The 24,215-nt window shown below is 34.8% G+C and overlaps 1 protein-coding gene across 7 annotated transcripts in view; it reads right to left on the bottom strand.

Annotated features, from left to right (window-relative positions):
- Positions 1 to 24,215, bottom strand: part of CACNA2D1 (calcium voltage-gated channel auxiliary subunit alpha2delta 1) — a 499,724-nt gene that overhangs the window by 161,844 nt on the left and 313,665 nt on the right. For all 7 annotated transcript variants that reach the window (XM_049641359.1, XM_049641358.1, XM_049641361.1 and 4 more), the window contains one exon: positions 16,641 to 16,770. In XM_049641359.1, coding sequence (XP_049497316.1) covers positions 16,641 to 16,770 — 130 coding nt within the window. The remainder of the gene's footprint in view (positions 1 to 16,640; positions 16,771 to 24,215) is intronic.

Raw genomic sequence — 24,215 nt, forward strand, 5'->3', positions numbered from 1 at the left:
AAGAAAGAAAGAAAGAAAGAAAGAAAGAAAGAAAGAAAGAAAGAAAGGATCAATCCAGTTAAAATGCAGAAGACCTAAATAGCCATTTTTCCAAACAAGACATGCAGATGGCCAACAGAGCCATGAAAAGATGCTCAACATCGCTACTCATCAGGGAAATTCAAATCAAAACCACAATAAGGTATCACCTCACACTAATCAGAATGTCAAGTATCAAAAAGACAATAAATAAATGTTAGTGAGAAAAGACAGAAACTATTTAACACCCTATGAGTAAAATATACCTCAATCCCCAGATATGTATTGTTAATTCTACGCATTCCGTTAGAATTGGCTTATGGTAGCAAAATATTTTGTTTATCATTGTATGTTTAGTAAACTCAACTGAACTTCAAAGACTGAAACCTGCAGAACTCTGGAATATATCATTTATTACATAAAAGGAGACTGCAAATTAAAAGCAATGTTCTTCTGTTAAGTTTCTCAGGATCCACATAAGAGTGAAAACATATGGTATCTGTCTTTCTCTGTATCACTTATTTCACTTAGCATAACACTCTCCAGTTCCATCCACATTGCTACAAAAGGCCATATTTCATTCTTTCTCATTGCCAAATAGTATTCCATTGTGTAAATAAACCACAAGACCATGGGGTAGGGGAAGGAAAAAAAAAAAAAAAAAAAGAGAGGGAGGAAGCCAAACCATAAGAGACTCTTAAAAACTGAGAATAAACTGAGGGTTGATGGGGGATGGGTGGGAGGGGAAAGTGGGTGATGGGCATTGAGGAGGGCATCTGTTGGGATGAGCACTGGGTATCGTGTGGAAACCAATGTGACAATAAATTTCATATTGAAAATAAATAAAACAACGTTCTTCACATAGAGGGAGACAAACCATGAGAGACTCTTCAATACAGAGGAAAAAATTGAGGGTTGCTGGTGGGGTGCTAGGTGTGGGGAAGTGCTGAAGGGGTGAGGGGCATTAAGAAGGACACTGGCTGAGATGAACACTGGGTGTTACATGTAAGTGATGAATCACTAAATTCTATTCCTGAAGAAATTACATAATTTGAAAAGAAAAAAAACAAAAAAAAAACAATGTTCTTCAAAGAAAATGTACTTTCAAAGTTTCAGCTCACAATCTACTCATTAAAATACTAAAACCTATCTCGAAATTTGTTGAAGTTCATGTTCACAAGCTACTCACAATACTGTAATAACTTTGACCAAAGAGCTATAAAAAGAAACTAATCGATGAATTCTTAGTTCACTGATATTAGAATAATTCTACAATTGATTGTTTTCTTAAATATTAAAACAGTGATTTCTTTTAACTCAAAAAATGATTGAAAAAGAGGATGTGTATATGTGCTCAATACCATGTTGAAAACTTCTATTGGTGATGGTATTTCCATTAGATTAAGGTTAAAATAATATATACCTGTTTTCCTAGGAAAATGAGGGCTGCTGATATAGCAGGATAGTTTTCTTGAGCTTATTTATTTTGAGAGAGAGTGAAAGAGAGAGAGGGAGACAGGCACCCTGTGCATGAGTGGGGGAGGGACAGAGAGTTAGGGAGAGAGAATCCCAAACAGGCACCATGCTGTCAGAGCACTTGATCTAACCAACTGTGAGATCATGACTTGAGCCGAAAACAAGAACCAGAAATTTAAGTGATGGAGCCATCCAGGTGCCCCAAGATAGATTTTGTTTTAACAAATCATCTAACAATGATCTACTTATTTTATGTGCTCTCTTTTCATTCTCTTAACAGTCCTTTGAGGTAAGTACTATGATATGCTTTATAATATTCTCACAAATGCCAAGTTTATTATATTTGTGTTTAAAGATGGCTTATTTGAACATTCACTAGACTATTGTCCTTTTCCTCTCATAATTTTAAACATTTCCTACCTCTTAATTTTTTCTTTTTGCTATCATCTTCCATCTCTGTCAAAGGCCCATACTCCACCACTAGAGGATTTCTTCCTCAATTTTTCTACTTTGGAAATCTTTCAAAATTTTTCATGAGAATAAATACTAGACAATAAATTTAGACTTATAGGATTTTAACAGTAGGACTTGGTTTATAAAACAGACTGTAATAGAGTAAAATACAAGTGAGTATGAGCAGTGACTTCACTACAATTGAAATAAATAGCATTCTGCAATAAGATGATTATATACCTAATACCTGAATGGTCTTAAAATTATAGAGGGCTGTCATTCAATTTTATTAATCAGATACTTGACAAAAGCTTCTATTTCTCAAACATTTTTAAAGATCCTTATCCTGAGTAATATTTTTAGTTGATGACAAACATTTTGGCCCTTTCAGGAATTATTTTTCAAACAGCTATAAATCCTTTAGAAATAAGTGTGATGGAAAAATTTGGCTGTTTTTTAATATGGTAATTGTATTTTATTCCCTAGACTAGAAAACTTGAATTCAAGCTAAATACAAAAAGGAATTTTAAGATCCAAATACCAGAAATAACTAATATATATGCAAAATTATTGCATAAAAGTTGTTTACATTTAGAAAGAAAGGAGAAAACGTTTTTATAGAAGAAAGATGTTATTTTAAATTTGAGAATACAAAAACTTCAAATAATAAATGACAAAAACACAGAGAATAAAAGATTTCTTCCATTAACCTTTCTATTAGAAATGGAAAAAGGTGGCGTACATGTACTAAAAAATTATTTAAACACTAGATTTTCTTGTCATTTGTTTCTTCGCTTTAGGGTGGAGCGGATAAGAAAAAAAAAGTCAAAAAATTAGATGATTCTGGAAAGGGGTTGTTCTTCTATGGGTCAAGTATGCCCTCTGATTTACAAAACATAAAAATTCAATAGACAAGTCATTTCAAGTATTAAAGATACAAAATTAGCTTCTTTCATAATAAAGCCTTCCTGTGTAAATCTCCTGGCAGTGGGGGGGGGGGGGCGGGGGAAGGTCATAAGTCCTATATCCCCCCTGACCTAATCACTGCTGTTAATTTCCAAACGATAGGCAGTGATTATAAACAAAGTAGAGAAACAAATGGTCTTCATAGGCTGAAAGGGTAGTAATGAAATATTTCTTCAGTTGTGTTCCAGACTGGGAGAATATGCGACAAAGGACCCCAAGTGTCCATGGGAGCTAATAAGGAACTTCTCAGTTTCCAGTTACTATGATTCACAAGAAACAAAATAAAAACAACTCGTACACGGGAATAAACCAAATAGCAAGAACTTTGCTACTTCCTTTACAATGCTATATACCTTAAGGAATATTTTTCTAAAAGTTTCATATATTATTCATTAAATTAAAATTGTTTATGACTTGGTTTGCTCTACTGACAGTAAGTATTGACTAAATCCAATCTCAATTCTTGTGTTGCTCATAGCCCCTTAACTTTTAAAATATCATCTTTGTATCTGGAGACAAAAGAGTCTTGGAATCTTTAATCCATTCAAAATCTTTCTTTTTTAATAGGATTTTAGAAAGATCTTTTAAATGCCTTTTTATATCTAGGGAGAAATCTGCTAAGATTTTATACATGAAGCAAAATGCCAGATGATTAAAAAATTCTCATCTCAAATTCCAGACCTCCATTTTCTCTCCAATTGTCAATCCCTTTTTCATTTGCCGTGAACACTACTGTCAGTCTGTTTGGAAAGCTTTTCTAATTTAAGATTTCATTATCTCTCTTCTTCAACCTTTGAATGGCCTGTCACTGGTTATACCCATCATAAAAAGCTAGCCAAGTACTTCTGATTTCCAGCTATCAAATTTACAGAGGAACTGAATTGTATCCACATCTTTTCATGCCTTCCTTCTATGTTGCTTCTCAAATTTCTTTTTAGAAACAAAGAGACAGTGAATTTTTATTTGTAGTTCCCACTAAACAGTAAGCAAAAGGGGAGCAATAATTGTACACTTTACAATACTTCACAAACTCCTGGATATTCTGTTCATTAATAAACAAAAAATTCACATTATTTTAACAGAGATCACAATAAAATGTGAAAAAAACAAATACAAATTAAGGACATTTAACAAATATGTTGTATAGTATCTCTCCCTTAAAAAAGGACACTGAGAAATAAACACCAGCTCTGAAATAAGTTATGGGAAAATCTAGGATATTCCTTAGTGAGGTACATGCACGCTAGACTGAGTGCTGGGATTTACGTGATCTAAACATGGGTGCCAGCCTTATTGGATGGGATACATTAATTCGGTATCAAAATTAACCATGTTTGTTGACAAAAAAAATTTTTAAACAATTTTCTAAGTACTCAGAGACAACTTAGAGAACATTATTCATATAGCTCCTAAGAACCACAGGATTTTCATTTGGCCAAATATATACCAACGGGAGAAAAAATTTGTAATGAAATACAGTATAAGAGACATACGCTACAACATTATGAACTATCCAACACTGTATGCCCAAACTGTGACTGACTTGGTAACATCTGCTAAGACTGGCATGCATGAAGTATGTAGGATTCTCCTACAGTACCTTAGGTGATTCTGGGGAGGCAAATCTAAAATGCTTCTCAGGGTTATGGAAGCAACTAGCTCTAAGTTTTCTCATTGTATAAAAGAGGTGTGTCTACAGAGTCAAAGGAACCCAGGAAGAAATGTCTCAATAACCCATAAAATGTCTTCCCAAAACAGAGTCAGTTTAAATTATCTACAAGACCCATTATCTATCCAGCCCTGCCCTAAGCCACCCAGGCCAGAAACAAGCATCTCCTTCTTTCCCTTCCCTTCCTTGTTTGTACCTAGTGGATGTTAAATTCAGAGAGCTGCTAGGAAATGCCCTACCCTCTCAGCCCCTTTTCTAGGGTAGGCTTTCATTAGCTGTAATCTAGGGTAAGGAAGAAGAGTTAGTAAATGCTAAGTCAAATTCGGAATTTCGACTATTAGGGGAGAAAACACATTTACATTTCTGAATTGAAAGTTTTAAACCTGTTTATGACCTAAAGTGACCAAGGCCACTTTATTATTATAAAGTCACCAGGAAAGTCACCTTTATCCACAGTCATTCACTGAGAAAGGGTAGAAGGCTAACAAAATAAAGTTAGATTTTCACAACAAACTACATGTTACACTTGTACAACAAAATTATTCATACAGAACAAAGTGAGTTATACATCTTATCTGAAGTATTATGCCCACTTGTCATTCATACAAAATTTTCTGAATAAAGAGATTAAGTAAATTAAATGAAATATACACTCGTGAGACACTGATATTATATAGTCATATAAAATGGAAACTAGTGGGTAAAACTACTTAAGTTTTGTTTAGAACATGCCAGAAAAATTCTGCTGGAAATAATGAGTAGTTGTCAATAACACGGTAGGTAATATGGACACAACCACCATTATATGGGTTTATATTAAAGAAGTGAGTGAACCTTGCAATAGAAGCTATCTCGAGAGCTAATTTACAACTTTATTTTAGTGAAATCTAGGAACTTTAAAATTCCAAATATCATTATGGGTTAAAATATCCCTCAAGTTCAATAAAGGGGCTGAGATGCTTTGCAAATTGAACCAAGAACGGAGTGTTCAAAATTTAATCCATTTGTAGTGTGCGCAGAATATTATCTTCACAGACTGATAAAAACAAAAACAAAAACAAAGCAATTTGTCAGCACCATCTTGGACACTGGGGACCATGATCAAATTTCTAGACAATCAGGTTGTTACAATATTCTCTTTTAAATGTGACAAAACAAAAAGCAAGCAAAACCACACTTCAGTAACCATAAATTTCAACCTTTATATCTACAAAGCCTGCATATCCACTAAATAACTTAGGGAATTCGCCATGATCAATCTAATTGTTGCTAGAGATGCTTAGAATTGCAAATTCATTGTCTTTCCAATCAAGCCTATTTTTCTATGAAGTTCGGTGAACATTAATTGGTTTCCAGAGCATAAGTGTTTCAAGGGGAAGTACAGAAATCACGATTCTGAATTAAAATGAAAAAAGGGGGCCCTGTAAATCCAAATATAGCAGCCAAATATTTCTAAATCATTATATTTCAGTACAAAGTGTGAAATATCCAACTTAACTTTTTCATGGCATCTCTTTTATTCTTTTAAGCTCTGAGTAGCTTGTTTTATTTATTCTTTTAAATGCTGAGTTTCAGACAATCACAGTTTTTTCTTGGCAAATAAATTTGTGTTCAAGTCAGCCCTGATGGCCATAACAAAATACCATCCGCTGGGTGGCTTAAATGAGAAATTTATTGTCTCACAGTTTTGGAGGCTGGGAAATCCAAGATCAAGGTGATAGACATTTCTTGTGAAAGGATTGTTTCCAAGCTTGTAAACAGCTACCTTCTCTTATGTCCTCACATGACCTTTTCCCTGTGTGTGCATGTAAGAACCTCTTCTAAGGCTACCAATCCTCTAAGATTAGAGCCCCACCCTCTGGAAAAGGCTCATCTTACCTTCATTACCTCCTACCAGACCCTATCTGATATACAGTCATGTTGGGGGTTAGGATATCAACATATGAATTTTGGAGTAACACAATTTAGTCCACAGCAATTTAAAAAATCTGTAACTGTTATTACTAATTGTTTTGTTACTCCACAGTCTTAAATGAGTGACAGGATTAGTATTTGTACGATCAGAATACTATAGGCTTGGCCTTTGGGTTTACCTGTGATTTACATTTTGCCAAGAGAAAACTGAATACTATATCACTATCTATGAAAGACATGTATTTCAGAAACACCATGAGAAAAAGGCAATAGAGTACAAACTCTACCTGAAAGGAACTGAGTCTCCTTATGACATACTTATTAAATATGATCAAATTACCCTATCCTGAAATCTACATTTTGTACTTCAGGCATGTCCTCAAAAAGTCTTTTTTAAGGAGTACTTACAATTTCAAAGCTCCACTCCTAATGAGGACCAAGGCTAATTATCTAAGCTAATCTTTTTTTTTTTCTTTTTTACAATGGATGTTTTCTTTGTTACAAAATGAAATATATTTTTTAGAGGTATCCTTATCAGATTTCTGATTCCATGACTGAGAAAGAACATTTTAGAAGAAGGAACAAAAGCTACTTATTTATATTATGACCATAGTAACATTTTACTGACCGCTCTTTCAAAACATTTACTTTTGTAGTCTTTCAACACACAACTCTGGAGTATGGAATGATGCAACCTCCAGAATTGCAGGAAAAAATACATTTTACGTTAATATACACATTATTATGTATATTTATGAATTAGCTAAAACAAAACATAAACCACGTATTACTGCTAAAAACATTGTGTATTATTTTATCTTTACACAAATTTAAATTTGTGATAAATACCACCTCTGAAGCAGTAACTCTGAAAAAAAAACCCAACAGATTAGAAGTGATGGTAATTTCTCTACAGTCCTTAATCACCAGAGCACTAGGGTGCATTAAGAAATCTCATCTTGGTGGGGACGGTCAATATGGATGCTCTCAAGTCAGGTCATGGTAGACTAACCAGAAATTTTAACACGAATGAGTTACCATCCTACAAAATTTAGACTAATTAATTGAAAGCTTGTTTTGATCTCTAATATGTGATTATTGATTCTAACAGTTAAAATATTAACTTAAAATTATTTTTAATCATAAAAACTTAAATCTGATATACTTTAGAGTGATAACATATGTTAATAATTTGAATCCCTAAAAAAATGATACCTTTGTATTCAGCTTTGTATTACTTTGCTCTTTTGGGATATTAAACATAGGAATATGGAAGCATTTCCTATTTGACAGACTCCTAACATTATTTACCACATATAATTCCCACCATAACCAAGTGAAGTATATTAATTTGTTTTGAGATGAAGAATTTGAACAAGTAATTCAATGGTAGGCATCCACTTCTCTTAGTCTCTGTATTCTTGTCCATGAATCACAACTGAAGCTCAGTGAAATGAATGCTTACTTTACACTTACCCATGATTACACATAGTGTTTAGAATTCTGGTATTTGAAGGTTAAGACCATTTTTTAATGATTTTAATGCTTATTTATTTATTTATTTTTTGAGAAAGAGAGCGAGAACGAGCGCGCATAAATAGGTGAGGGGCAGACAGGAGACACAGAATCTGTAGCAGGCTCCAGGCTCTGAGCTGTCAGCACAGAGCCTGATGCAGGGTTCAAACTCATGAACCCTGAGATAATGACCTGAGCCAAAATCGGATGCTTAACTGAGCCACCCAGGCACCCCCAAACTCTTTTTTCTACTAATATAAAATAATTAGATTAAATGAGAATAATCATCAAAATCACCAACCGTATAAAATCTGAGTCAATTACAATAATCACTAAAAAAATTATGAGCTTGGAAAAAATAATGGGATGTTAATAGAAAGTACATTCTTTTTGGAAAGAATATGCTGAAAAATATTCTCATGTTTATTGTCTAGATTTCAGATATAATCTAAAATTTTTAATGGTCTTATATGGAGTATGATAGAGTTCTCATAATATTTTCTTATTATTGCTAATAATCAAGAAATGACTTACTATTATCTATATTATAAATAGTCTTCTTACTAAAATAAGACTTCATTTCCTCAAAAGCTTTTAAGTTCCTTCCCTTAAAATTCTTACACAATTTTGACTGTATACTTCCAGTATTTATAGCTTATCTCCAATTCTTGTCTTACTGAGGTGAGTGCACTCTCCAATGTCATGTTGTATAGCAGCCAAGATGACAGGCATCCAATCCCAACTTTATTCTTAACTTAAAAGAGACTAATAATATACTGACGTCTGCTATGACCTTCTAGTTGATAGGTTTTGGAAAATTATGAAAATAACTTCCATGTCTAGTATGTGGAGAATTTTTGGTGCTGGCAGTGGTATTTTGATTACATTTTAATAAAAATAGGCCTAAGGGGCACCTGGGTGGCTCAGGTGGTCGAGCATCCAACTTTGGCTCAGGTTGTGATCTCACCATTTGTGAGTGTGAGCCCCAAGGTGGGCTCACTGCTGTCAGCACAGTGCTTCGGATCTTCTGTCCCCTCATTATCTCTCCCGCATTCGCACTCTTTCAAAATTATAAATAAATAAATAAATAAATAAATAGACAGATTGATAAACAAATAAAGGCCTAAGACTTTATGGAATGCTTAATATGCATCAATTGATATATTATATAACACTATCAAACATCTAAGCCATGTATTTTGTCATCATGCATTATTCTTCATCACTACTTGGTAAATGTTTTGTTTTGAATGTAACATTATTCATGAGACTGTACTATTATCTTTTTTTTTTTTTACTTCTTTTTTGTGCAATTTTTATTTTGTATAAGCAGTCACATGGTTTAATACTCTTTTCATATATTAATGTGTTCTAGTAACCTTTTTTAAACTTCCAAGCATTTATTCCTCAAAAGTTTTATAGAAATGATACAGCCTGAAGTATTATCTTTGGCCAGAAACTTGAATAGGTTTCCAATTTATTCTATAATTAGCCTACCACTGACTCCATGTGGGTCACCACCATCCATTTTCTTACACTTTATAATACTTTGTTATAGGGGTGCCTGGATGGCTCATTCATTTAAGTGTCTGACTCAATTTTGGCTGAGGTCATGATCTTGCAGTTAGTGAGTTCAAGCCCCACATCAGGCTCTGCACTGATAGTGTGGAGCCTGCTTATAATTCTCTCTCTCTCTCTCTCTCTCTCTCTCTCTCTCTCTCCCCACCCCCTCTGTGCCCCTCCCCAGCTCACTCTCTCCTTCTCTTTCAAAACAAACAAGTAAACTTTATTATAAAGTAAAAACTTGGATTGAGAGTATCTTGTTCTGTGAGTATTCTGCAAGATGAACAAACGTGTATAATAAATTTTAACTTGATGAAAGAGTGATGTCTTGCAATGTATCAATGCAATACGGCAATGTCTTGCCAAACGTCATATGATCACAACTGATTCTCTGTCTCTCTCTCTCTTTCTCTCTCTCTCTCTCTCTCTCTCTCGCTGCAGGATTGTGGGTGGTCATCTCTCATGTTCAGGCTGTGGGGGTGTGGCAGAAATCAGTGATGTTTTACAACATTGGAAGGTGCCCACAACTGACCCTAATGTATTTTTTTGTCACTTCAAAGCACCTATAGACAGCACTTGGCTTTTCCATACCAAAATAAGCTTATGAATGTTTCGCTTCATTCTAGGTCAGGCTGCCTACAGATAAGAGACCTTTTCCTCTGCTGCCTTATTGCTAGTTACATTGAATACAGTATATGACAAGAGTTCATTAATACCCTACTGTAATCACCATCCATGTGAGCATATACAATGGCCCCATGCAGAAAAGATTCCATTGAGCCAAAACATAGCAGTGATTCCATTATAGTGTAAGTCGTCCTACAACTTTCCAACAAGCCTCCTCTCTTTTGTTTCCCTCACACCAGCCACGAAGGTTTTCAAAGTGCATGTTAATTTATCTTTCTTTTTGTTTTGTATTTTCTTTCTTATTTTATATTATATTACAGTATTATAGTCATTTTTCTATGAATATTTTTGGGTTGTGGGATGTATCATCTTTACAACCCTCAGAGCTGTGAAGTCAGACAGCCTTATTTATTCCGAGGATACCAATCTATTAAAATATTAACTTTCTAAATCTATAAAACAGTTTAAAACAATGTAAACTATTCAATGTAAACTATTAATCAGCATTCTATAATTACATAATCTCCATATTTGGCAGGGATTAGTTGTCAAGATTTGTAAGAGATTGTGAAAAGCTAGTTCTACAATTATCAGCAAAGGGAGGATACCTTTTTCCTCCAATGTTTATATTGGCATCATTTGAGATACTGCAACTATATTTTGAAAGATAAAAGAAATCAACATCAAGATAAATTGCAGGGGAGCGTGTGTCACTCAGTCAGTTAAGTGTCCAACTCTTGATTTCGGCACAGGTCATGAACTAACAGTTCATGAGTTCGAGCCCTGCATCCGGCTCTGCACTGATAGTGGGGAGCCTGCTTGAGATTCTCTCTCTCTCTGCCCTTCCCCAACACACACAAATACACACTCACTCACTCACTCACTCTGTCAATATTTTAAAAAAGATACATTACAATGCCATTATTAGTCATTGTAAGCAGTTCAATTTAAAGGAAGTATAATTAGTAAAGCATAGGAGACTTTAAAAGGCAACACAATTCCTTAAAATTGTGTCTTCTTTTATCAAAATGGATACTCCTTAGTGATAAAACTTTATTTTTCAATTCCTAAAATGGAAGTAATTTCTTTGCTTACATGACAACGTAAGATTAGGACAAAAGTATGTAGTGCCTGAAAATGTTATGCATCTTGGTGGTTACTATGTTCCCTGTTATTGGATAGTCTTTTAGAACCGTAATAATTTTATAAATAAATATGAATTTCTATTGATAAATGACTATCGAGCATCCTACGAAGACATTCCCTATACTTGCATCTAAAATGATTTAAAAAATTAATAAATTTTTGTGATTAAAACCACATTGTCTAAATAGTCCTTCTTTTCCTAGTTTCTATGTTTGTGTTTTTACCAGCCCAACAGATAAATTAGATCTGAAAATCAAGCATGGTTTCAATGCCCTCTAAAATCTAAGTACCAACCAGTGAAATTCTCAAAAGTGAACACTTTCAGATATGGTTCTAATTAAATGTACCACTCTAAAACTTTAAATATATCAATGAGCAAAGATAATCACATTTCAATTCCTGGGACTTTAAAAAGTAATTGCCTTTGAGAAATTAGAACAGAAGATTCCTTATGAGAATATAGTCACACAACTGTCTTAGTAAAAGAAGTGGCTGTTTCCTTCAGCTAAGCCTTCAATTAAAGTAAGCTTTCACATTTATTAAATTCAGAAACCTAGAACAATCCTGTGAATCTGATAGGTTCTGATGAGCTGCATGAAGAGTCCCAGTAATTATTAAATTTTCAAGATCTTGTTGACATTTCTGATTTTACTCCTGTGTCATTTACTCACACAGTTCATAACATGGGATATGAATTTTAAAAGACTACAGGCCAGGCAAGGTCAGCATCTTCCTGATGAGATTTCAGCAAAGGAGGAGAAGCCAATATTAAGATAAATGAGACTAACCAAATAATGCAAGACAGAGCTTCTTCTTTTTTTTTTTTTTTTTAATTATGACATATTCCAAAATAGGTCTTAGGATTTCTGAAAACACCTATTTAAATATTTTATCTTATTTTCAAAATCAAAGTATGTTTTATTCCCTGAGACTAATTAAAATAATCTTCTACAGATGTGTACAAATAGTTCATTCTAAATGGGAAAGGAAAACATGAATAAAATTAAAACCTCTTTGGTAGAATACTAAAAACAAAACAAAAAACAGTGTACCATGTCACGGTATTCTTAAAAAAATTATGGTTAACCTTTGTGTCATTTTTCATGTCTGTTTCAGTATATAAGAGATGAAGACTTAAACTACGTGACTTCAACTAAAACAAAACAAAACAAAATTTCAAATAGAAGAGTAAGAAAATAAAGATTATCATGCAAAGCGTATTATCTTAACTCCAATGGACAATTCTGTCTCCCAATTCTTACTCCCAAAGTAACAAAGTTAAAATTAACTCAAAAGTAAAATATCAGGAATTTCATTTATCATAGTAGTTAAAAATATAAAGATTGGAATTAGACTTTATTTGAAGTCTGATCCCATTCTTAATAATATGACCTTTCATTCAAGAGTGCTTCAGGGTCCCCTTCTTCAAAATTAACAAAGTTACAGTAAATAAATTAGAGAATACATTTTAAAAGGGAAGCATGGAATCAACCAACTACTAAACTCAAAAAAACAAACAAACAAAAAATAGGTTGTTAGTATTTAACCAGGCCAACGCAACTGTGGAGTCCTTGGACCCCTGTTCACAAAATGCATGCATAAGGTAATTTACTAGACAGGTGAATTAGGTGCTAATTATCTATGGAAAAATGATAAAAATATTTTTCACGTATTTCTTAAAGATCACCTCATTGAAAAACTAAGCAAAGTCACTTTGTCTTTATTTTTCTGGGTAATCTCCTGAAGAGAAAGCTTTCTCTTGTCTTCAGCCTTCTAATAGTATAACAAGAGTCTCTAAGTTGAAGAAAAAGCAAGTTGAAAAGTAAAGTGGAAAATCTCATTTGGATGATTTGTTTCTTCATTTCAAGGTATTCAATAGGACTATGGCCCCAAACTGTTAATTATGATTGGCTACAAGAGGTGTGAGTGCTTGCAACTTCTATTTTGTATGTTAAATAAGTATGCTTTATTAAAATTTGCCACCATGGCATACGATTTTTAGAGGGGAAAAAAAACTGTTTTAAAAATGTATAAAGTACCAATATCCTTCCTTGAGTATTTAATGAACAATTTGAGGATTTCTCGATAATCCCTATTAGACCATCTGAACTGCAAGGAAGTTTTCTACAGAGTGGAAAAAAATGGACTGCTTCATAGGAATATAAGTGGGAGAAAGTATGAAGAGCCTCATTTTCTATATATGAAGGGATGGCAAATGGGATGAGAAAGCCACTGAGTACTCAGTGGGGTATAGTGAGTCTATGCCATACTGGATCTGAAATGGTATCTCATGTGTCATCCAGAGCAGGAAGTAAGTTCCAGGCCATATAGAGGCATCTCCTGTGCCATGCACATCAGTAAGTATGCTCAAGCCCTCCTCTTCCCAGCTTATACTAGCCCAGGGTGCCCATGTACTGCAAAGAGCTGTGCAACAGACCAGTGGCTCTGGCTACCATACCAAACGTGGGGGAAGTGGATACAATCAGCAGTGAGACAAAGTTCCCCAAAATACGCATCCCACTTCCCCAAACTGCTAGATCCACATGAGATTAAAACCACAATGCTGTTAACCTTATTTTTCTTTCCTTTGGGAATGGCAGCAATCTATGAACTTGCTCAGAGAATCCCTCTTGACTACTGAAACTGGACAAAAAGAAGACTTTCCCTTCAGACCAAAAGGAATTAAGTAGGCAGGGTTCTATTCATGTCATATTTGTTTCAGTCATAGTAGTGTTTGCATTCATTTCTTTCACATGCAAGTTTTTCATTTAATATATATTTTAAAGTGTTACAAAGATTATTAAAAACAAAATCACTGACTTTGAGTATCTTCTTGGTATGGATAATGATTTTCAGGAATAAGGAAGGCAATCCCCAAATAGGAGACAACAAAATAGAAACACAATCAGGAAAGCTTTCTACCAAACTGAAAACACTCAAGTTGGCCTCAAGTTTCTTCAACACAGTAATACAGGTCAAAAAAAACAGTGCCATGATATCCACAGACAACTAACAGAAAAATATTGTGACTCAAAAGTTCTATATCCAGCCAGTGTGTTCTTCTAATATGAATTCAATAGAAAGATATAATCTTAAAGTAAGATTATTTTGTTGGCATACCCAACAAACAATAGGTGATGAAAAATTTGAAATAAGGTAGATGAAGTAATTTTTTTAAAAATGGGAAACACAATCATATAGCTAAGTACTATCTAAATAGTTGTAATAGTTACAGAATACAGTCATGGGGCACCTGGGTGGCTCAGTCGGTTAAGTGTCCGACTTTGACTCGGATCAAGATCTCAGGGTTTGTGAGTTCGAGCCCCACATCGGGCTCCGTGCTGACAGCTCAGAGCCTGGAGTCTGCCTTGCATTCTGTGTCTCTCTCTCTCTGCTCCTCCCCACCTCTCAAAAATACAGTAAAACATAAAAAAAATAAAAAATAACAAATAACAAAAATACAGTTGCAAAGACCAAGATATTTCTTTTAAAAAGCACACAGTTAGAAAACTATTTTTACAAAGTACATAATGGTTGAAGTTAAAAAAAAATACGTGAACCTAAATCCCAGGTAATTCCTAAAAGGACTTGAAATTAATAGTGCTGGATTGTAAGGGAGTCTGATTATGTTTAATTCTCATGTAACAACAGAAACTACCTAGACAATTCTGTTTCTATGATCAATAGAGAGAAGTCATACATTTAATATCTTCAAACAACTGATAGGAACAATATGTACTTTAAAAATTAAAAACAGAGTGAATAATCTGATCAAGTTGGAATTTATGTTACAAAAAGAACCTTACATGCATTTAAAATGCCCTTTTAGGGGCGCCTGGGTGGCGCAGTCGGTTAAGCGTCCGACTTCAGCCAGGTCATGATCTCGCGGTCCGTGAGTTCGAGCCCCGCGTCAGGCTCTGGGCTGATGGCTCGGAGCCTGGAGCCTGTTTCCGATTCTGTGTCTCCCTCTCTCTCTGCCCCTCCCCCGTTCATGCTCTGTCTCTCTCTGTCCCAAAAAAAAAAAATAAATAAAAATAAAAATGCCCTTTTAAACAATAATCTCACAGGAAATCCAAAGTATAAATTATAACTTATATTATTAATCCCTGTACTTAATTCGCTCTGCTTAAATAAACTTGAATTGTAATAAACAGTAACAAGAAACATTTACATATCACTTACTATACTACTAGGTTGGCACTATTATGAAAACAAGTGTATGAACTTACTTTATCCTCAAATCAGTTTAGTCATTTTACCCTATTTTACAGGTGAGAAAATGCCCTGAAATTTAAAGGATTTACAAAGGAAAAAAAAAAAAAAAAACTGCAAAAATTTAGCTTTGAACTAGGCCATCTGGCTGGAACCCAGAGAGTTCTGGATACCCAATTCAGTCTATAGCCTCTGTAATAAAGGGTAATAGAAGAAACACAGCTTTAAAAATCTCAAATGGTCCTTTCTTCTTACTACTTACTTATGTGGGAAGGCAGAATACAAACTGGTTAGAGAATGGTGAACATGGAGGAACAGAACTAGGAGTGAACAAAGGCCCCGCCTTCTGGGTCATGGGTGGTCCTCAGAGATACAGATTGTACTTGGCAGGATTTGTAGTCAGCATTCTCACTCAGGCTCTGCCCTTGTTAATACAGGGTACAAGCGTCCTACCCTGTGTTTTCCTAAGCAACTTACTGCCCTGCCTTTCTCTCGGGGAAGCCTTCTGAAGCAAGTCTTCCATTTCCCGGTTCTCTATTATCATTAGTCTTTCCCTAGCATTTCTTTTCATCTTGAGCCCACCATGTACTGAGAGGGAGATATTTTTTACCTATATCCTAGGGTAAGGGAGACAGACAGACACACACACACACACACACACACACACACACACACACGATGTGATGAGAACTGCCAGGTCTAAAATGTATCACTATCTCCCTTTACAGTTTGTCCAGGTATATTTGTATTTGTGCACACTTGTGCTATATAGTTTGTATTTTTAAGAAAATAGATTTATTAGTTTTCAGTTTTCATGGCCCCTGGGAAGGCACAATGACCTATTCAACCAAAGCAGAAGGACATGCCCACTGGATGCATACTCTCCTACAAATATTCACATAGTGCAGCTCTCTGAACGTAAACTGCTAATGGACACCCCATTTCTTCTTTCACAGAGAGTTTACCACAGTCTCTTCAAAGACATCTCAACAAAATTTGTTCCTTTTCTCCCCCAAACAGGAGATACAAAGGACAGACAAGAGCATGGTATTCCAAGAGTTGTTCAAGTTCTTTTACTTACAGCCCTCATAGATGTCAGTGGGGATATGGACCGCTGCATGTTGATAGGATATCTGTCGTCCAAAATTAGCATCGTCAATAAAAACAGGTTTTATCCTTTGGCTGCCTGGCTCACTCTCATTTTTTTCAGGCTATACCAGAAAAGATAGACAATAAAAACAATATTAAACTTAAGATAACAAATACTCTCACATTCAGGTCTTCATTTGCCAAAAGTATCATCTTCCAAAAAAAGACATCTATAGGAATATTTCAAAATAGAGTACCATGATGACATCTAACTCACAGACTTAATGTTGTACTCATTTTGCAATACATACAAATACAAATAATTGTGTTGTACACCTGAAACTGATACGTTATATGTCAAATACATCACAATAAAAAGAATCCAGCTGGAAAAAAATGTTGCAAAAGTAAGTAAAACATAGTACCATGCTGACATGAGACACACAAATTATATTCAGGTATTAACATTAGCATTATCTTTATATTATTCACATTAAAATATAACTTCTCTCATTTCCTCAATGTTGGAGTCACTCAGGATCATCCTGAGGGGACGAGGGCTTTTTCACATGCAGTACGTATTAAAATGTGCATTTACAGAACAGGATAAATTCCTTTAAATATAACTGAATTAATATTACCCATTGATATATAGTTCATGGTCTATGCTACTAAATTTATATCATGCAGTTGAGGGTAATTCTTGGTTTGACAACTTATGGTAAACATCTGCAAAAAAGGGAGCAATGAAGGATTCTTTTATATCATGTTCCCTTATTTTTGCAGGTTTTCCAGTTCAATCAATTTTTGTTTTAAAAATAAAGTATACTAGAAAAGATCTGTTATAACTAAGCACAATTAAATCCTAACTACAACCATTTTGTCTCCTGAGGTAGGAGGTAAAGTCCAATCGATAATGATGCAAGAAAAACCCATAGAAATTTAAGTTTGAAGATTAATTTTCTCTCTACTCAAACTAGGCTTTTGATACTGAATTACCTTATTGCCCTCCCCTGGCAGGAAACTGAGAATTTCACTCATTTATCCAAAATGTATCTCTCTAACATTTTTTGTTGCTGTTTTTGTTAATTGCATTAGATTTTTTTTTCCAGGTCAAATATAGTTGTTTTAGACACTTCCCCGTTTTTAAATTAAGTTCGGACTTCTATTTTCAACTCAGTAGTAGAGTCTGTATTCCATATTCCAAAGGTAATCTCCTCAAAATGAAAACAAATCACATTTGATTCTTTTTGGCCGCACACTGCAGTGATGCAAAGAATCAACAAAAGTCAGCAGGTTTAGAAAGAACTAACTGTATCAAACTTTCCATCCAGGTTTGAACATGTACATGACCAAATAACACATTAGTATGAGATACTTTAGCAAACACAGGTGTAATTTTTTTTTCTCAACACTGGAAATATTTAGACATACATATGAACAATACGGTCTTTAAAAAAATTGGGGCCCAAAGCTCCCAGTCCAATCTATCATTAGGTAATGAAACCAATTTCACAAGTACTATAAACCAAAATATTTTTAAAATGAACGTTCAAGTTGGTTAGGACCAACTTTACAACAAACCATTTTTTTAAGGGAAGCGTTTAAACTATATATACAAGTACACTCTATATATTACGATGAAGAACTATGTTGTGAAACTTGTGTTTTAGTTATGACTATGTATGTACGTGTAAGTGCACATGTGAATACTGTGGTGGAGTATTCTGATGGATTTTACAGAAATCTGTCATTGACAAAAATCTGTCATTGACAAAAATATTTGGGAACTCATCACTGTTTTTATTTACGCAAAAGCCATGATTAATAACTACCCCATAAGCAAACGGAATATAAAAAAATAAGAGAAGTGCTTGAAGTCTAAAAATTGGCAAAATACTTTCATACAGGAATCATTGATCATACCCTTTTCTACAAGAAGGGTAGGTATGTGTAGAATGACGAAAGGAGAGAGAAGAAACATAAGGAAAATAGAAACCATAGAGCAAAGCGAGTTCTGAACCTAACATACCAGCCTTCATTGCAATGGTTATAAAGAATGAAAAGGATAACTGAGATTTGGCCTTAGATTCAACCATGGATTTTAACACATGTGAAAATTCACACTCCATTGTCGGCTCCTGAGAGCTACTGACTTGTGAAAGGGGGCACATTAAAACAAATGATTTTCAATAAGAGGATGAAGGTAAAGAGGACACCAGCGAACAAATGACATGGCTATTTTTCTCCCCTGAAAATATTCTGAGAAATCTCAACATTTATTTTAAAGCAATGGTTTCTCAGAGTATGGTCCTTGGAGAAGCAGCAGCAATAGCCGCTGAAATTTTTCAAAATGTGTGCTCTCGGGCCCCACCCCAGACGTAATGAGCCAGGGAGGGGCTGAGCAATCTTCAGGGTAACAAACCCTCCAGGTGATTCTGTTACTTGCTAAAATTGGGGCTCCCCTGCTTAAAATATCAACAGTTGCAATTAGGCATTTTTATTTGGAACCTACTCATGAAAAACTTAGGGTTGATTAGCAACAAGCATATTAACAAACACCTATTTTTTTACCCTCCATGTAGAACACAGTTTCATGAGAGGAATGGAAATGGTAGTAGGGGAGTAATACTTGTCAGAAGACATTTCGAAAGACACTAATCCCTCAAGATACTCTAGGGGTCAGTGCCATGCGGACTTAAGTTAGGGAAATGTTGTTCCAGTAAGAGAGTACTAACCTCACTGGCACATCATCAAAGACTCTTGAGAGAGGCCTCACTCCAGAGATTAACCCAGCGTTCCCAAATGTATGCAACCCTGAGATTTTTTTCCATATAATACCACTTACAAAGAACATACTTACAAAATGCCATCGAAAAGCCTATTGGGAACCATGGTGGCCTAGAGATTCGGCTCTATTCCGCTTGCATTAATAACCTCTTGGACTTGAGCCACTCACCATCCCTTGGCCTTCAGTTTTCTGACTTCTAAATAAGTGATGTTGGGCTACAGGTGTTGTGCTAATTTCATTGGGCACATCAGAATCACCTTGGGGAAACTCAGGCCCCACCAATAAAGATGTTGATTACATGAGGAGGATGTCCTTTGAAAGAATCTCTCAGCTGATTCTAATATTCTCTTTCTTAAATTCAGATCCCTCAAGCTAAAGAAACTAGTTATTTTCAGACCTGAAAAAATTATAGTCCCATTTCTATAGTTTTTGAAAATAACACATGATTTTTCATAAGCCTATCTTTCCCAGAAATTTCATTTACATCTATTTCTAGCGAGTTTTACTAGAAATATATGAAGAGCAGAAGGACCAGATGATAGATAATAGACAGATGGATAATGAACTACCTGTGTGAATTAGGGCTGGGAATATATGTGTGCAAGTATTTCATTCAGTCATTTGAGACATATCTGTTGGCAGACTGGAGGAGAGGATTTATTGATATTAATGTTCATAGAAATGTCATTTAGTATCTAAACTACAAATAAGTTCAGTGATCAACAATAGCAAAATGTGATAATAACTGTCACAGATACAATTTTATATTGTTAAGTAATATGAGAGTAATTACATTGGGAATACACATATAAACAGTGTACGTTTAAAGATGATTTTACACTTAAAAAGTAAATGTTAAGAAAAAAGAAGGGAGAAAAGGTCTATTATTTTGAGAGAAAGAGAGGTAGAGGGAGAAATGAATGGATGAGTACATAGTAAATGTTAAAAGCACTTCAGTGGTTTTGTAGTTATGCAATATGACTATATCCATGTTTCTGTTCTCTTGTTTTCTAACAATACAATGAACTTGCACTGCATTTGTAATAAAACAGAACATTAATTTTTGTTTTAAGTCCTTTGTAGAGTGCTACTAAGCATTATATGATTATCTTACTAAAGTAAAAGTTGCTTATATTTCTTCTGAATCCTCTCACACTTAAAAATAATAAATTTTAAATACACTTTATGGAGATCCTCGCATGTTAAAATCACCATACACAGAGCTTTTCGGGATAATTTTAAAACAATATGTAGTTCTCAAAAAAAAATCATGTACTTTTCAACTTGTATAATCATGTACCTGGACGAGTTTTAATGCACAGTTGCTAAGTACATCAAGAAAAAAATAATATGGCTGCTCTCTGTGGTTCTCCCCTTTATGGTTTCCATAAACTCAAATAATTTCATAAGAATATTAATTTCTAAACACAACTCATTTATTTCCCTAAAGTTATGATATCACTGTAACTTATGATGATCCCATCATAAGCTATGTCTTTGCCTATCTTGATATATAATGGCATTATATGGTATAATGGAAAATACAGCAAATTTTAGACACAAAAAAAGTGACTGAGGAAAGCAATCTGGAGAAAAGCTACTTAACATGTATTGTTTAATGTGTTAATGAAAAATTTCAAACAAATTTCCGCCCCCCGGAATTAAGATTTCCTTGTTTAACAGAACACACAAGAGAAAAAAATAAGCATTTCTCTTTCCAGTATTTTTCCTCCCAAATTCTCCAGACCACCCCATATAAATGTGTACAAGAAACTAACCAGGTCTATTCTAAAGGAATTCGAATGCATTTATTAGAACACATAAGTGAAACATGAGAAGTATGTTTGTCATACTAGTCATCTCAATACAATTTCAGTTATTGAATAATAGATTAGATCACTCAGAGACCAAAGTACAGGCAAATGTTGGATGGGTAGGCCATTCAATTTTACAAGCAGCACATATCAACAAAGTTAATTTGGAAAGTCAAAATGGTAAGTCTAGGAGGCTCTTGAATATTTAACATATCTCAAATGTACTCATATACTAAAATATCTGTTTTTAATGTTTTGTTAGTAACTGAAAACTTTAAAAATTCTACTGATAGCAAAATGCTCAGAAATTAAAAGTGTATACAGTTTACCTAAACTGCAGTAGAAACTACATGAACCACTTTGTCACAATTCAACTGAACATTCTCAACCAGAAACTTCGTTCACAGTCATAGTGTGGCCAGGTTTAATTCCCCCTGCTCTCAGTTATGTTTTGTGTTCAACAACACTGTGACAAAGTTAGTTCATAGTAAGAATGGTTTACTGAGACTCTCTATAGAGACTTTCTACAGAAGTACCCCGATTGGTATTTCTATCTCACTAATGAAAAGAAACAGTTAAATGAATGGTGTTTGGTGTAATGATACAATTTTTTTTAAATTTTTTTTTAACGTTTATTTATTTTTGAGACAGAGAGAGACAGAGCATGAATGGGGGAGGGGCAGAGAGAGAGGGAGACACAGAATCTGAAACAGGCTCCAGGCTCTGAGCTGTCAGCACAGAGCCCGACGCGGGGCTCAAACTCACGGACCGCGAGATCATGACCTGAGCCAAAGTCGGATGCTTAACCGACTGAGCCACCCAGGCGCCCCAACAAATTTTTAATACCTAGAGACTATAGCCTGGTGTATAGTTCTCCAGTATGTATTTTAAAATTTCTGCCTCTAAACACATCCTCTTCTTTTTCACAACTATATCATAGATATTATTTACACCAGGGATCTGCAACTTTGACAATGTAGCCGTTACGGATTTCAGATTTTTTTTTTTTTTTTTTTTTTTTAAGTTTCACTGGTAATCCCACTCTCTGATAAAATCTTGGATACACGCCTTTAGGCATGGCATCATCATTCAACATAAATAACGACCATGCATATATTATATTTAAAATAGACTCTCTTGGTCACTACATCTGAAAAGTCTATGTGACCACTAGCTCACCCCTGGAATCTAAGCCTTCTGGGGTGCTGCATTAGTTAAGGCTGGTTACCTGTTCTGACCCTTCAGAGGAAAGCCTCCTTTTTAGTCAATCATTTGCAGCAATTAGAACTGGAGATTCGGCAGAGCAGCTGCCAGCTGAGCATGCCCAATTAATGAATAATGAATAGAGAGAAAAGGTGCCGAGCCTTATCCAGACTTAATTGCTGTGGTCAGGTTGTAAGGTCAGGCTGAATATTAAATAATGAATCCAGTTACAGTGGCTGTAAGAACACTGTTGCGTCTCCTAAGTTAATTGGTTTACATTGCTATTTTTTCCTTGAAGAGGATATGATTCAGGGAAGTACTGAGGGGATGCCTAGTATTAGAAAGGAAGTGGGAGTTGGAGGACAGACGCTGAATTACACAGCAGAGACTTCAATTTAATACTGTAACTTTGTTTTACTGAATCCTAACAACAAAAAGAATAAAAATTTTAAATTATGAATTGAATAAACGGCCATATTGTCCTTGCAGAAACATATGACTTTAGCTTTTCATGCTACGTTTGATGAAGAAATAAGAGATTTTTTTTAAAGCAATTCAAAAGATTTCTCCAGGTAGTTAAAAAGTCACAATTCCTTCGCTCTACCGTGCAGAAAGACGATAGCATTAATTCTTCAGGGGTAATTTATTAAATATGTTAATAAAGAATGTTATGAAGTTAAAATCAAAAGCAAATTGGTAACATTAGTCATCAAGAGAACACTAAAGAAACAATTCTAGTTCTTTTTTTTTTTTAAGTTTATTTATTTTGCGACAAAGAGAAAACACAAGTCGGGGAGGGACAGAGAGAGGAAGACGGAGAGAATCCTAAGCTGACTTCACACCATCAGTGCACAGCCCAGTGTGGGACTATCTATGTATATACATTTTGTAACTAGGACAGCGAGTCAAAAGCAAATATGAATGAGAAATGAAACACATAAAAGTGAACTGAATTAACTCAAAAAGGGTTATCGATCACTGCAATAACTTGCTTATTACATGACATTTTAGAAGTTTATTTTATTTATTTGAGGGGGGCGGGTGGAGAGAGAACGCTCCAGTGTGCTGGCAGCATGGAGCCAGATGCAGGGCCGGAACTCATGAACCATGAAATGATCTGAGCCAAAGTCTGATGCTTAATTTACTAAGCCACACAGGTGCCCTCAAATTACATTTTAAACACACTTTTTAAAGTTTTTATTTATTTTGAGAGAAACAGAGAGAGAGAGAGAGAGTGAAGAAAGGGCAAAGAGGGAGAGAGAGAGAATCCCAAACGGGCTCTGCACCACCAGCCCGATGCGGGGCTCAAACTCACGAACTGTGACATCATGACTCGAGTGGAAACTAGGCGTAGGATGCTCGACAGACTGATCCACCCAGGTGCCCCCCCCACCGCAATTACATTTTAAATGCAAAACTAGACATTCCTTAAATAAAATGCATTGAGGTTGCTTGCTGATGAAAATTACCAAAACATTCAAAAAAAGTTAAAATATAAATCTGAAAACATCCTCAAAACAAGACTGATGCATTTTTAGTTTGCATGAAGGATGAATGCATGTAAACCACCTGTCCCAGGACCTGGCACAAGGAAGAATGAGAGCTATTAGAATCCCAATCCAGGTAAGTGTGATCACAAGAAGTGTTGGGGCTGCTTTAAATGCCATGTGTAATATGAAATTTTCAAATCACCAGAATTAGAAAGGCATGTAATAAATACTACTGTATATGTATGTATGTATATATTTAAATAAAGCGT

Source organism: Panthera uncia, chromosome A2 (assembly GCF_023721935.1).
Source record: "Panthera uncia isolate 11264 chromosome A2, Puncia_PCG_1.0, whole genome shotgun sequence".
Lineage (NCBI taxonomy): Eukaryota > Metazoa > Chordata > Mammalia > Carnivora > Felidae > Panthera > Panthera uncia.